Source organism: Gracilinanus agilis, chromosome 2 (assembly GCF_016433145.1).
Source record: "Gracilinanus agilis isolate LMUSP501 chromosome 2, AgileGrace, whole genome shotgun sequence".
Classification (NCBI taxonomy): Eukaryota; Metazoa; Chordata; class Mammalia; order Didelphimorphia; family Didelphidae; genus Gracilinanus; species Gracilinanus agilis.
In genome coordinates this window covers 321,712,660-321,726,604 of record NC_058131.1, presented here as the reverse complement: position 1 = coordinate 321,726,604, position 13,945 = coordinate 321,712,660, and the positions used below count along the sequence as shown (strand labels likewise).

At 38.8% G+C, this 13,945-nt stretch overlaps 1 protein-coding gene across 1 annotated transcript in view; it reads left to right on the top strand.

Moving 5' to 3' along the window:
• Nucleotides 1-13,945, top strand: part of MRRF (mitochondrial ribosome recycling factor) — a 55,396-nt gene that overhangs the window by 9,018 nt on the left and 32,433 nt on the right. Inside the window, exons 3-4 of the mRNA XM_044664255.1 lie at nt 1,997-2,152; nt 9,493-9,611. Of these exons, the coding sequence (XP_044520190.1) occupies nt 1,997-2,152; nt 9,493-9,611 (275 nt within the window). The remainder of the gene's footprint in view (nt 1-1,996; nt 2,153-9,492; nt 9,612-13,945) is intronic.

Sequence of the window (13,945 nt, the reverse complement as noted above, 5' to 3'; positions counted from 1 at the left end):
ATATGACATGTACCTATATGAAGGATATATATGGTAGAATGTGATAGAAGTGCAAAAGAGGTCTGAAGTGTTTTTGGACAGCTGGGTATTATGGGTGGGGATGGGGACCAGATATGAGGAAAGTTGGGGATGGTTGCTTAAAGAAAGAGGCACCCAAACCTGAGAGTTAATTGCAAATAATTTTAACAGGTAGAAGGTAGAGACAGAGAAGGGGAGAGGGAAAGAGTGAAAGAAGGGGAGAGAGAGAAACGCTACTATGTGGATATTACTTGAATATTACATGTGTATTACTTATTTACTACTCATTTGTAGTTGGACTACTCATTAACTACAGTTAGACTAAAAGATTGCTCCTCTATCACTTGTGAGGTCTTGGGCAAGTCATTTAGCTCTCTGAGCCTAATTTATTATCTATCAGATGAGGATAATAATTCCTTCCTTGCTCATCTTAAAGGATGATTGTGAGAATGAAATGAAACAATATATGTGATTTTTTATGGAACAAAAATGTTTGCAATGATTATTTACTTTCTCCTCCTCCCTCCTTTTCCTTCCCACTCCTCCTCTTCCTTCCATCACCACATATTATTATTAATTTTTGTATGTGTTCTGCCTTTCCACCTAGATGTAAACCTTTCATGGGCCCCCAATGTTTAGTTTAGGCACTCATTTATTTGATGAAAGTAATAATTGTCCATAAAATTCTCTGTTGACCCATCCTTTTGGAGGTGATCCCAGAATCCTGAAGCTTCTGCCATTGGATCTCAAGTTCTGGCAGTTTCCTATCAACCTAGAAAGCCTTTGAATATGGGCTACAGGAGAGCTTATGTCTGTTATCTCTGGACTAGGCTAACCAAGCACAGAAAAACTCATCACCCAAAAGATGGCCATCAGGCAATGAGGGTTTTTTTTTGATTGTTTGTTTCGTTTTTTTGCTAGAGCGATTACTGAAGACTGTATCCCAAAGTAAGGAAGAGCTGTGATCTGCTCCTGCTTAGGGAGAGCACATGCCAGTAAAATTTCTTGAAATAGGAGAATCTTAGTCTCAAGATCTCAGCATTAGAGAGACTATATAGCTACACCCATATTTGAACAAGAATCACCTCTAGAATATCCCTGACAAGAAATTAAATTTCTCTTCTGCTTGACTATCACTATTTTCTTTACCAAAAATCCCTAGGAGCTGGAGGCGGGGAGTCATTATCGTTATTTTTTTTTGTTTGTTTGAAGCTCTGGCTTAATTGGTATAGGACAGTGATGGGCAAACTTTTTAATGAGGAGGCCAAAGGAAAGGAAATGCTCATCTGTCAGTCTGTTTCTAAGGCAACTCTTTCGAAGTTTCATTGTATTGTATCCTACTCATTGTATTCGTCAGATTAGGAATAATGTCATGGGGCTGGATTGAACATTTCAGGGGGCCGCATCTCGCTGGAGGGCCATAGTTTGCCCATCACTGGTATGGGGAACTCTAGCATATAAACTAACTGGTTCCAAGAGTACCCATCAGTAAGTTTTGGCAACCTAAAGACCTAGAGAATTCCCCAAGACATTAAAAGGTTGAGTGATTTGTCCAGGGTCACAGCCAGGAAGTGTTCTCAGTGGGACTTTAATCTAGATTTTTCTGACTGAATTTGGCTTCTCTATTCACTACAACACAGTGCTTCTTTGGTAGGTATTACTATCTTTATTTAGCAGATGAAAAAACTGAGGCTCAATGAGGGGAAATGATTTGCTTAATACATAGATATATTAGGGAACAGAGATGAAATTTAGAGCTAGGTCTCTTGATTCTGAGTCCAATCAACTAACTAATTAACAAGCATTTATTAAAGCATTACTATATGTCAGGGACTGTTTTAAGCACCAGGGGTACAAAGAAAAAGCAAAAACAGTTCCTGTTCTCAAGGAGCTTACATTCTAAAGGAATGATCCATTGTTTGTTGATGCTATTGCTGCTGCTGCTACTCTCTATGCTCACTGAGTGTTTGATTCTTAGCCAAAGGTAAAGGACATCCCCAGACCAGAGTCAATATTAATGCAGCCTTGGTGGAGGACATAATCCGTCTGGAAGAGATAGATGTGGAGATGAAATCTGTGGTAGAAGCCCTTAAGGATAATTTCAACAAAAATCTCAACATAAGAACCTCTCCAGGTTAGTAACATATATTGCTATACTAAGTCTCTTAGCTTTATAATAGGGTATTATTGTTATAAATTGAATCTGTAGGAATAGAGACTTAACTTGTGGTTTCGTTGATATAGTATCTCTGGGATGAGGAAACTTCCTGTGCCTCTGCAATTTATAGACTTACAAAGTTGCCCAAAGCACTGAAACATTGAGTTTCTTGCCACTATGTTTTAAATGTAAGACTTGAACTCAGGTGTTCCTGTCTCTGATGCCAGCTTTCTCTCCACTGTGCCACACAATAAATAATTAGAACTGGGAGCTTTGAACCACATCCTCAGATTTCTTCTCATTTATTATTTTTCATCACTCACTGGGAATTGAATGACTATAACCTTGAAATTCCAACTAAAGAGTTTCTACATCCTGGGCTTGACCAGGAAGAATCCGTTTGGGTTAATAACTTCCTGAAAATGGCTTTTTGTAAGTGGGAAATGTCAGAAATGTCTAGGAGAACTGTTTGCAGATGTGACGAAGAGGCAAGTTGTCAGCTTACACGTCAGCAAGGCAGGAAAAATCCAATTTCCACTAAATGAGCCTTTTGGAAATTGTCATCAGCCTAGTGTCAGGCTCACTGGCATCTCTGGAGGTGAGGGAGTATGTGCAGGGACCCTTCCTTCCAGTCCCCCTTCAGGATGGGCTGTTTTATATAAGGGATTTGAAATATTTTATTAAGTTGCTCTTAAGCAAACAAAGAGGAAAACATATGGTTCCATTTGTAAACATCATTATAAACACACTGGGCTGTAAGATACAACCAGCATTAAGCAAGAAGACCATTTTACTCTTTTGTCAACCACTGTCATCTGGGACATAGCTGTCTTTGCTGACAGGAGAGTGTGCCATTCAATCTCTTGAGCTGTTTCTTTTAATCCTACATATTGTTTTTGGTATGAAATTAATAAAAGGTGGTCCTTTTCTCTGGTGTGTTCTGACTAACATTCTATAGTAAAAACCAGAGAGCAAGTTGAGGGGGAACTGAGGGAGAAAATCTGATCTCTAAAACTGGCTAGTAAATTCTACTCCACTTGACCAAAAAAGATGTTGAACTGGGGAAAAGAGTGTAGTTTGTTAAATATTAATCTCTGAGAATGTGAGGGATGAACAAAAGAAGTGGGCAAGCAGGATCCTTGCTGGGGACCACCAATGAGAGAAAAGAATTTTTAACATGCTAGGTTTGGATAGGTTTATAGGGTGCTAACTATTGTCAATGTAGACTAAAAATTGTACCTGTTTTTATAGTACTTTAAAGTTTACAGAATGCTTTCCTTCCCCAGACCACTGAGGTAAAGGGATAAGGATTATTATCCCTTTTTACAAGTGGGAAAATTAAAGTCCAAAGAAATTCAATGAATTGTCATTAGTGACATAGCTAATTTGTGTTGGTGCTGGGGCTTAAATCTAGGTCTTCCAACTCCAGACTCCAGACTCCTTACTCTTCTCACCACATCATGACATAAGACTCCTCCCAGCATGGAATAGTATACCTGTCATATCTACAGATGAGGGAAGACTTTATGACCCAACAAGAGATAGGGAATATTATGGGATGTAAAGTGTAATTTTGATTACATTAAATTAAAAAGTTTTTGTACAAAACAAATACAGCCAAGATTAGAAGGAAAGCAAACAACTGAGAAAAAAATTTTACAGCAAGTGTCTCTAATATAAAGACCTCATTTCTCAAATATATAGAGAACTGAGTCAAATGTATAAGAATACAAGTCATTCCTCAGATGATAAATAAGCTAAGGATGTGAATGGGCAGTTTTCAGAAGAAATCAAAATTATCCATAGTTGAATAAGAAAATGTTCTAAATCACTATCGATTGGGAAGATGCAGATTAAAACAACTCTGAGGTACTTCACATCTATCAGATTGGCTAATGTGACAGAAAAGGAAAATGGCAAGTGTTGGAGGGAATATGGCTCATGCACTGCTGGTGGAGTTGCGAACTTATCTGAGTATTCTGGAGAGCAATTTGGAATTATTTTGATCCCAGAGGCCAGAAAGCTAGGTTTTTGACCCCACATTAGCATTACTAGGATCTATATTCCAAAGATATTTTTTAAAAAAGGAAAAGGATCTACATGTCCAAAAATGTTTGTAGCAATTCTTTGTAGTGGCAAAGAACTGGAAATTGAGGGGGATGCTCATCAATTGAGGAATGGCTGAACAAGTTCTGGTATATGACTATGGTGGAATATTATTGTGCTATAAGAAATGACAAACTGGATGCTTTCAGAAAAACTTGGAAAGACTTATGTGAATTGATGCAAAGTGAAATAAGCAGAACCTGGAGAACATTGTACATAGTAATAGCAATATTGCAAGATGACTACCTACAAGTGATTTAGCTATGCCCAACAATATGGTGATCTAAGATACTTCCAAAGGCCTCATGACAAGAAATGCTATCTACCTCCAGAGAAAGAACTGATGTAGCTTGAATGCAAATCAAAGTATATTCTTTTTTACTTTATTTTTCTTAGGATTTTTTTATGTTTTATTTCATAACATGACTAATAAGGGGAAAAAAGATTTTCAAAAAAGAGAATGGAACTAAGGTACATCAGAAAGTATTTCCTCCATCTTCTTAATTTTCAGAGTGACTTTATAATTCTTTCTTCAAAATATTCCTTTGAGATAAAATCATAGGTTTTAGAGCAAAAGGGAATTTTAGAGATCATTTCTTACTGTCTCATTTTAGAATGAGAAAATGGGTCCAGGAGAGGTGAATTGATTTGCTCAAGGTCACATAAATCATTTGAACCCTAGCTTTGACTAATCAAGGGAATAATTCTTATGAGTAAGAAAAATGTTCAGGGAACTTACTAATCAACTTAAATTTTAAAAGGATATTTAGAAGATAGAAATAAGGACAGGTAATTAATCCAAAGAATTAATAGAAAGTAGGGAATGATTGAATGAAAAATTAGCAAGTGTTCACTATGAGCTAAGTACTGGGGGTATATACATACACATATGTGTATATTTATGTGTAAGTATATATAATCACACAAAGATAGTCCCTGCCCTCAAGTCAAATAAATAAACATTTATTAAGCACCTGCTTTGTGCCAAGAACTGTGCAGAGGCTAGACATACTAAGAAAGAAAGGGGAAACTGTTCCTGACCTCAAGAAGTTCACAATCTAAATGAGAAGACAGCATGCAGATGAGTATGTATAAACAAGATATTTAATAGCAAAAATGGGAGATAATCTCAGCGTGAAGGCACTAACATTAACCAAGAAAAACTCCTTGTAGAAGATGGGATTTAGTTGAGATTTGAAGGTATCCTGGAGGCTGAGATGAGGAGAGAAAGAATTCCATACATAAGGGAAAGCCAGTGAAAAGACTCAGAAGCAGGAGATGGAAGTCTTGTGTGAGGAACAATGAGGAAACTGGTGTCACTGAATCATAGAGTTTGTGGAAAGCAGTAAAGCATAAGAAGACTTGGAAGGTTAGAAAGGGGACCAGATTATGAAGGAATTTAAAACTTAGAACATTTTACATTTGGTCTTGGAGGCAATAGTGAACCACTAGAGCAGGGGTTGGCAACGTATGGCTCTCGAGCCATATCTGGCTCCACCTCCCGACCTGTCCGACCAGGCAGAGCCCCAGGATATGCCCCAGGGGGCCCTTCAGCCCCTGCTCCATATTCCAGCGCCTTCTGCCTCCATCCTTCTCCTTCCGAAGGCGTTTTCGGCTCTTATGGCTAAAAAGGTTGCCAACCGTTGCACTAGAGTTTATTGAATAGGGGAGTAGCATGGTCACATCTGTATTTCAGAAAGGTTTGCTTTGAAACTATAGCAGAGGATGAACTAGAATGGGGAAACTTGAGGCAGGGAGTAAAGGCTTTTGCAGTAGTCTAAGCATGAGATAATGAGGACCTGCATCAATCAGAGTGATGGCAATATCAGAAGGGAGAAGAGGGCACATGTAAGAGATATTTGAAGGTATATATAGAAGTGAGAGATTGAGAGGAATTAAAGATGACACCTAGGTTTTAAGCCGAGCTTGATAACTGGAAGAAAGGTAGCTGGTAGCACAGAGGATAGAGGGCTAGGCCTGGAGTTGGGAGGACCTAGGTACAAATCTGCCCTCAGATGCTTCCTAGCTATGTGAACCTGGGTAAGTCACTTAACCTCGATTACCTAGTCTTTGCTGTTTTTCTGTCTTAGAACTGATACTAAGACAGAAACTAAGACTTAAAAAAAAGAATGCTAGAATTTAGGAAGAAGAGAGGGTTTTTGGGGAAAGATAAGGAGTTGTATTTTGAATATATTGAGTGTCAGATTTATACAGGACATTCAGTTTAGATGTCCCATGAGCAGTTAGAGATGGGAAAATTGGAGGTCAAGAGAAAGGAGACTGGAGGACAGGATAGAGGTTGTGGGAGGATAAATAGACCTGAGAACCTTCTGCAAAGAGATGATAATTTAATCAATCAGACTTGATGACATTACCAAGTAAAATACATGGAGGGAGAAGAAGGTTTAGGCCAAAGCTTTCATGGGCTCTCATAGTTAATAGACATGGTCTGGGTGAGTATCTAGCAGAGGAGACTGAGGAGTTGTCAGATAGGAGGGAGGAGAAGTAGAAGAGAGCAGTGTCATGAAAACTTGGAGAGAAGAGAGTATCAAGGAGAGGAGAGAGATTGACAGTATCAAAGGCTATAGAGAGGTCAAAGAGAATGAGGGCTTAGGAAATGCTATTGAATGTTGCAATTTGGGGGAGAAAAGCACATCTAAGAGTGGTAGTCAGGGAGGGATATTTCCATTTGGTTGGACACATCCTCTTCAGAATCTGTAACAGAGTTGATTTGATTGTATTCTGAAACTGGCAAGAAAAGAGTAAAGGGTAGGCATTTGGTGGTGTGACAACTGATGGGGAGATGGCCAGAAAGTGTTATTATAACACTGTAACAATAGTTTTAGATTTGCCAAAACTCTGAATGAACTGATGATGGCACAGAAAAATAAGGACTTTTTGTTTATTTCTCTTAAGTGATATTAGGAAAAAGAGAAGAACCATTTCTTGGGATAGATGGAACAAGGATAACTGATCACATGAAGAAAGTATAGATGCTTATTTCTTATTTTGCTTGTTTTCTCTGCCAAGGAGAGTGATTTTTGCACTGGAGAAGACAGGACAGAAATTACTTAAAGGATATGCCCAGCATAAATAGACATCACTAAAGGGTGGCTAGGTGGTTCAGAAGATTCATAGAGATGAGATTCATGGAGATGGGAGATCCTGGTTTCAAATCTTGCCTCAGACACAGATTAGCTGTATGACCCTGGGCAAGTCACTTAACCTCAGTTGCCTAGCCCTTACTGCTCTTCTCCTTTGGAACCAATACACAGTATTGATTCTAAGATGGAAGGTAAAGATTTAAAAAAATGATGATGTTATAGTTGAACCTTTTTTTAAGAGAAACATTTGATAAAATCTTTCCTGCTGTTCTTGTGAAAAGATGGATAGAAGTAGGCTAGAGAATAATAGTTAAACTAAACTGACCAGACTCAAAGAAACAGCGTTTAGTAGTTCAATGACAGCTTGGCAGGAGGTCTCCAATGCAGTGCACAGATTTATGCTTCACCCTGTACTGTTTAACATTTGTATTAATGACTTGGATAAAGGCATAGATGATACATAGCCTGGAAGATAGCTAACATCCTGGATGATAGAGACCCAAAAAGATCTCAACAGACTAGATTGTTGGACTGAACCTAATAAGATAAGATATAGTAGAGAGAGATGTAAAGTCCTACATTTGGGTTCAAAAAGCAGACTTTATAAGTATACTATGGAGGGGAGATAAGGTTGGTTTTTTGTTTGAAAAAGAACTTAGGGATTTAATGCACTGTAAGCTCAGGTTTTTTTTTTTTTTTTTTTTAATCCTTTCTTTCTGTCCTAGAACAACTCTTAAGACAGAAGAGCAAGGCTAGGCAGGTGGGGTTAAGTGACTTACCCAGGTTCACACAGCTAAGAAGTATCTGAAACCAGATTTGAATCCAGGTCCTCCTGTCTCTAGGCCTGACTCTATCCACTGTGGTACTTAGCTGCCCTCTTTTTTTTTTTTTAAAGTACAACTTCAGTATTTATTTCAAAGTTCATCTTAGATTTGATATTAAGTCCAATTATTGTTGTTGTTTTTTACTGGACCTCTCATTTCATCTGTGTAATGAGCTTCCAGTGAGGAGCATCCTCTTCTAATATAGTTTGGCACCAGGTACTCTATAACTTGTAGTCAATTTTTTTTAAACCCTTACCATGTCTTAGAGTCAATATAAGTATCAATTCCAAGACAGAAGATCAGTAAGGGCTAGGTAATTGGGGTTAGCTAGGAAGTATCTGAGGCCAGATTGTATGAGTCAATAGTGTGGTGTGATATGTCATCAAATATTGCTAATTCAATTTTGGACGACATTAAGAAAAACATAGCTTCTAAGAATATGAAGATGTTAGTCCTACTGTATTTTGTTTTGATCAGACTAAACTATCATGTTCATTTCTTGGCATCACAATTTAGGAAGGTCATTGATAAGCAGGAAAGGGTCCAGAGAAGGGCAACCAGAATGGGTGAAGGGCCTGGAGCCCATGCTGTATAAGGATTGCTTGAAAGAATAGGATAAGAACAGAATCCAGTGGAAGGGGACCTGATAGTTATCTTTAAGGGTTTGAAGCATTGCCTTGTGAGAGAGAAATTAGTTCTTTTCTTTGACCACAGAAGTCAGAAGGAGGGAGCAATGGGTGGAAGATGTAGAGGTAGATTTAGGCTTGGTATCAGGAAGATCTGCTTAAGAATTAGAACTATTCAGAAGTGGAATAAATTGCCTTGGAAGCTGGTGGGTTCCCCTTCAAGCAGAATATATATGTATGTATATCACATACTTTTTTTAGCCATAACAACTTTATGAAGTTGTTAACTAAGTTCTGATCTATGTTGGGGAGGGAACACCCATCTTGATTAAATCACCAATTTGTGAAGTACTGAAATATAAATCACTGATGGTTTTTGCCATAGCTTTGCACTGGCATTTTCCAAAAGTAAGCTTGATGGTAACTCAATTCAGAGATCAGTTTTAAGTGGCAAATTTTCAGTTTAATTCAGACCTTTATTTTCAAAGCACTGTGCTAGGTGCCAAGGGGATACAAAGCCCAAATCAAAATAGTTCTTGCTCTTATAGGAGTTTACATTCTTTATTGGGGCTGGGGGAGGTGCTACAGCATGTACAGCATAAAGCCTATACAAAGTAATACAAGGTAATGGAGAAATGTGGACTATTCTTTCTCAGGGTCTCTGGATCACATAACTGTGACAACTGGTGATGGGAAGTTTGCTCTAAATCATATCGGCCAAATCTCCCTGAAATCGCCTCAGCTGATTTTAGTAAACATGACCAATTTCCCAGAGGTAAGAGTGCATGCTTAAAGGTTCCATGTGGGCCAAAAATGGCATGGGGAAGAAGGCAGAAAATCTAAATCAAGAGAAGGAAACATTCCTTTTCCCACCCCCACTGTTTTCTGAGGTTCAAGTAGAAGATAGAATAGAAAAATAAACACCCATAGAAAAAGTTTGTCTGGGGACAAAGGAAAATATTCTTGTTCCTGCCCAGTTTCCTCTTGGCTGATCGTGGGGCAGTCTGACCAGTGTAGTAATGCAAAGCACATAATTAATTGTTGTTGTTCAGTTGTGTCTGACTTTTTGTGACCTGGTGGACCATACTATCCATGGAGTTTTCTTGGCAAGGATACTGAAGTGGTTTCCTATTTCCTTCTCCAGTGGATTAAGGTAAATAGAGATTAAATGACTTGCCCAGGGCCACACAGCTACTAAGTATCTCAGTCTGGATTTGAAGTCAGGTCTTCCTGATTCCAAGCCCCAGGCTCTTTACTGAGCTTCTTAGCTGCCCCTACATTATTTATTAATGATAAAAGCTACCTAACTACCTTCTAACAGAATGAACTTCTTGAGAATAGAAGGAGGGAATCAGTCTTTTTGAGGCCAAATAAGGAAACTAGCGCTAAATATGGAGTCAGAAGACCTAGTTCCAAATTCTAGCTCTGCTACTTACAACTGTATGTCTTTGGGTAAGTCTCTTTAGCCCTTTAGTTCTCAATTTCCTTATCTACAAAATGATAGTTTCTTACAACTTTAGATTTCTCTTTTTTGTTCTAAAATTTCTAAAGCCCTTTCCTTCTTTTTTTTTAACAATTTATTTTTTCTTATTTTTTTATATTAAATCCTTACCTTCTGTCTTAGAATCAGTACTGTGTACTTGTTCCAAGGCAAAAGAATGGTAAGGACAAGCAATGGGAGTTAAGTGATTTGCCCAGAGTCACATAGCTAGGAAGTGTGTGAAGCCAAATTTGAACCCAGAACCTATCAACTCTAGGCCTTGTTCTCAATCTACTGAGCCACCTAAGCTGCCCCCTCTTTCCTTCTTTACTCCCTAAAATCCATTGTCATCTTCACAGTGTGAATTCATCCTATACTGGACACTAGAGCCATTTACCATATGATATTTTGGAAATTATAACTTCATAGAATTGGATAGGACCTAAGAACAGATTTTTCAAACTCCTTCCTTCCCCTTTCTCCAACAGGTTAACATGTAATAGGGAAATATTTGACAAAATAAATAACAATTCAGTTGATTTCTAAGTCAGTTTGGGGCCCACAGAAATTAACTTTCTTTTTGAGTTTGACACCACTGCCTTAGAGAACATTTAATCTAAGCCATACGTTTGATTGAAGAGAGAATTAAAACTCAAAGAATTAAAGTCATCATTAAGTTAGTAGCAGGGATAGGAATAGACTCAGAGGTTCTTGACTCCAAGGCTTTCTGTTACACTTTCTTGACTATTCCTTTACTCCCTCTTCAACCTTTACTGCAACAGGGTTTGGGGAGGGTGGGAGTAGAATGGGGAGGAATTTGTATGAGAAAACAACCAAAAGTCACTTGGAGCCAAATCAGTCAATAAGGTATATGCTCAAAATCATTTTCAGGGGGAAAATACAAGGAGACATTTGTGAAATAATTGAAAGGGCCTTTACTTTGGAATCATAAAATTTTAATTCTGATCATGACTCTTGCCTATGTGACCTAGGACAAGACACTAAACCTCTTTGTATAGGATATGTAAAATAAGGAGATCAGATATTTATATCTTCCTTCTCTCAACTCTCAAATCCTATGGTTTTCATTTTTAGCCAAATCCTTTTCTCTCCTCCTTTTCTCCCTATTTCTGCTTACGGGGGGAAAAAAAGGTTTCTGAGCCAAAAAATGAACCCCATGACATTGTGATTATAAATCAATGAAGCTCATTTCCTTTAGTGACTTGTAATCTTGATCTGAAGGCAGTGGCAATATCATTGGAACAAGTTGACTGGGCTCAATTATAGAAGGAAGTTTCTATACCATCCCCCTCCCCCTTCTGCCCTACCCCCTAAAGCCTTTGTTTGATGGACCTTCCCAAAACCTATAAAACCACTACTTTTGCCAAAGACATGGTGGGTGGGAAATAATCCAGCACCTGTGTTGAGGTGAGCCTTTTCACATGTACGCTTGTTGCTACTTTGAGACAGGGAAATGGAAACTTAAAGTTGGAAAAAAATTCCAATATCTGCTTTCTTTGGTCCCTTCAGCTTTATCTGCTAGTTTATTTTATACCAATGATAGTGCAGAGCCAATTTAGGGAATGGCCTCCTAATTGCACAGCTTGAAGACCTCATCAGTGGGATTGCTTTGCAGTTCCAGCCACTTCTATTATTAAATATAAAATGACATTCACAAAGGAAGAACCTGACTGGCCACTGCAGGGTGATAGGAGGCAGGAAGAGGACCCATAGAAATTAAATCTCTTAATTTTTTTTTTTGAAGTCAGAATGTCTTCATTTTTTCCTACCCCTCTATCTCATTTTCTGCCCATTACAACTCGATGACTTTAGAAGCACTTGTAGATGACTTGGAACAGAAGTTCATTACTAAAGGCATTGTGAGGAAATATAAGTTACTTGTTCCTTTTGTGATTCCTTTCTGTTGTCTGGTGTTATCTGCAGAACAGCATTGCAGTAACTAAACATTTCCTTCCTATAGCTTAGAAACAGTACATAAAGAATTGAACTTTGAAACTTCAACATGCTGACCTAATCTCCATTTGTTTACTTGATTTCTTTTCAAATTCTAGAAAGTTTGTTGATGCAACACAAATTTATATACAGACTCTTAGTTATAGAATTGGAAGAGTCAGAGTTCATAGGATTCAGAGCTAAAAGAGCCCTTTGAGGGCATCTATTCCAGCTGTCTTATTTTACAAAGGAGGAAACTTGGGCCCAAAGCTGCTCAGTAATTTGCCCAAAGTGACACTGAATGGAAGTGGCAGAGCTGGATTTCTCACATTCATTGATTCCAAATCTAGAACTCTTTGCAATTCATGATGTTCATTAGAATTGGAAGGCACTTTGTAGATCATCTAATCCAAATTCTTCATCTTATACAAGGAGAAATTGAAGCCTAGAGAGGGGAAATAATTCTTCCTCAGTCACACAAGAAATTAATAGCAGAATTGGGACTTGAATCCAGGTCTGGTGATTTCCAGTCCTGCATTTTTTCCACTGCACCATGAAAACAAACAAAAAAAACCCAACCCTAAACCTCTTTTGCATTTGTTTAACATGTGTCTTGGCTGATAAATGATATAGGCTTGTGGCTGCCATGGACAGACTTGCCTGCAGCTAGAGTTAATGATGGGAAAAAAGGAATAGAAACCACAGCATGATTTTAGCAAAACAAGGCAAATAGGAAAAAAATTACAAGAGGCCTCGCCATCTTGCAGCAATGAAATTAACTAGAAATAGTGGAAAAAGTGCCAGAATTGAAATCCAAAGGCTTGGGTTCAAGTTTCTACATAGCTGATTACTAGCTGTGTGACCTTTGATAAACAGCTTCACCTCACTTTACCACATGACACTTTTTACTGTTAGCTACAAGAAGTTTTGGGAAGAGGGGGACAGCTAGGTTGGATTGAGAGCCAGGCCTAGAGATGGGAGGTTCCCAAAATTCAAATCTGGCCTCAGATACTTACTTCTTAGCTGTGTGACCCTGGGCAAGACACTTAACCCCTGTTGCCTAGCCCTCACTGCTCCTCTGCCTTGGATTCAATATATAGTATTGATTCTAAGATGGAAGATAAAGGTTTTAAAAAATTATGAGGAAAGATCTTTGTAAGCCTTTGAATGCTTTTGAAATATGTGTGCACACACACATACAATGTGATAGAAAGAACACTAACTGAACTCATTATCACTCTCCCTGACCTGCTGGTGCAGAGGGCCATGCCTCCTCCTCTTCCCCCTAGGCCTCCAGGCTCCCATTCAGGAGTCATCCTGGACACCATTTCTCACCCTCAGACCAATATGGCGCCCAGCAAAACCTGTTGATTTCACCTCTTCGGCTTCTCTCAGAAAACATCCCTGGTGCAGGCCCTCATTACTTTACCCTCAGACAACTGCAATAACCCACCTCAAGTCCCTTCTGTCCTCAGCCACCAAAGGGATTTTCCTACAACTATGCCCAATCATGCCCAACCCTCCCCCCCCCCTCCCAGTAAACCCCAGGGACTCCCTTTCAGCTGCAGAACCAAAAACAAAACCCTCTGTTTGGTGTTCAAAGCCCTCCATAGCCCAGCCCCCCCCCCCAACTTTCCAGTCTCTGTCACTCCCACCAAGGGCTCTTGGCTTGGCTC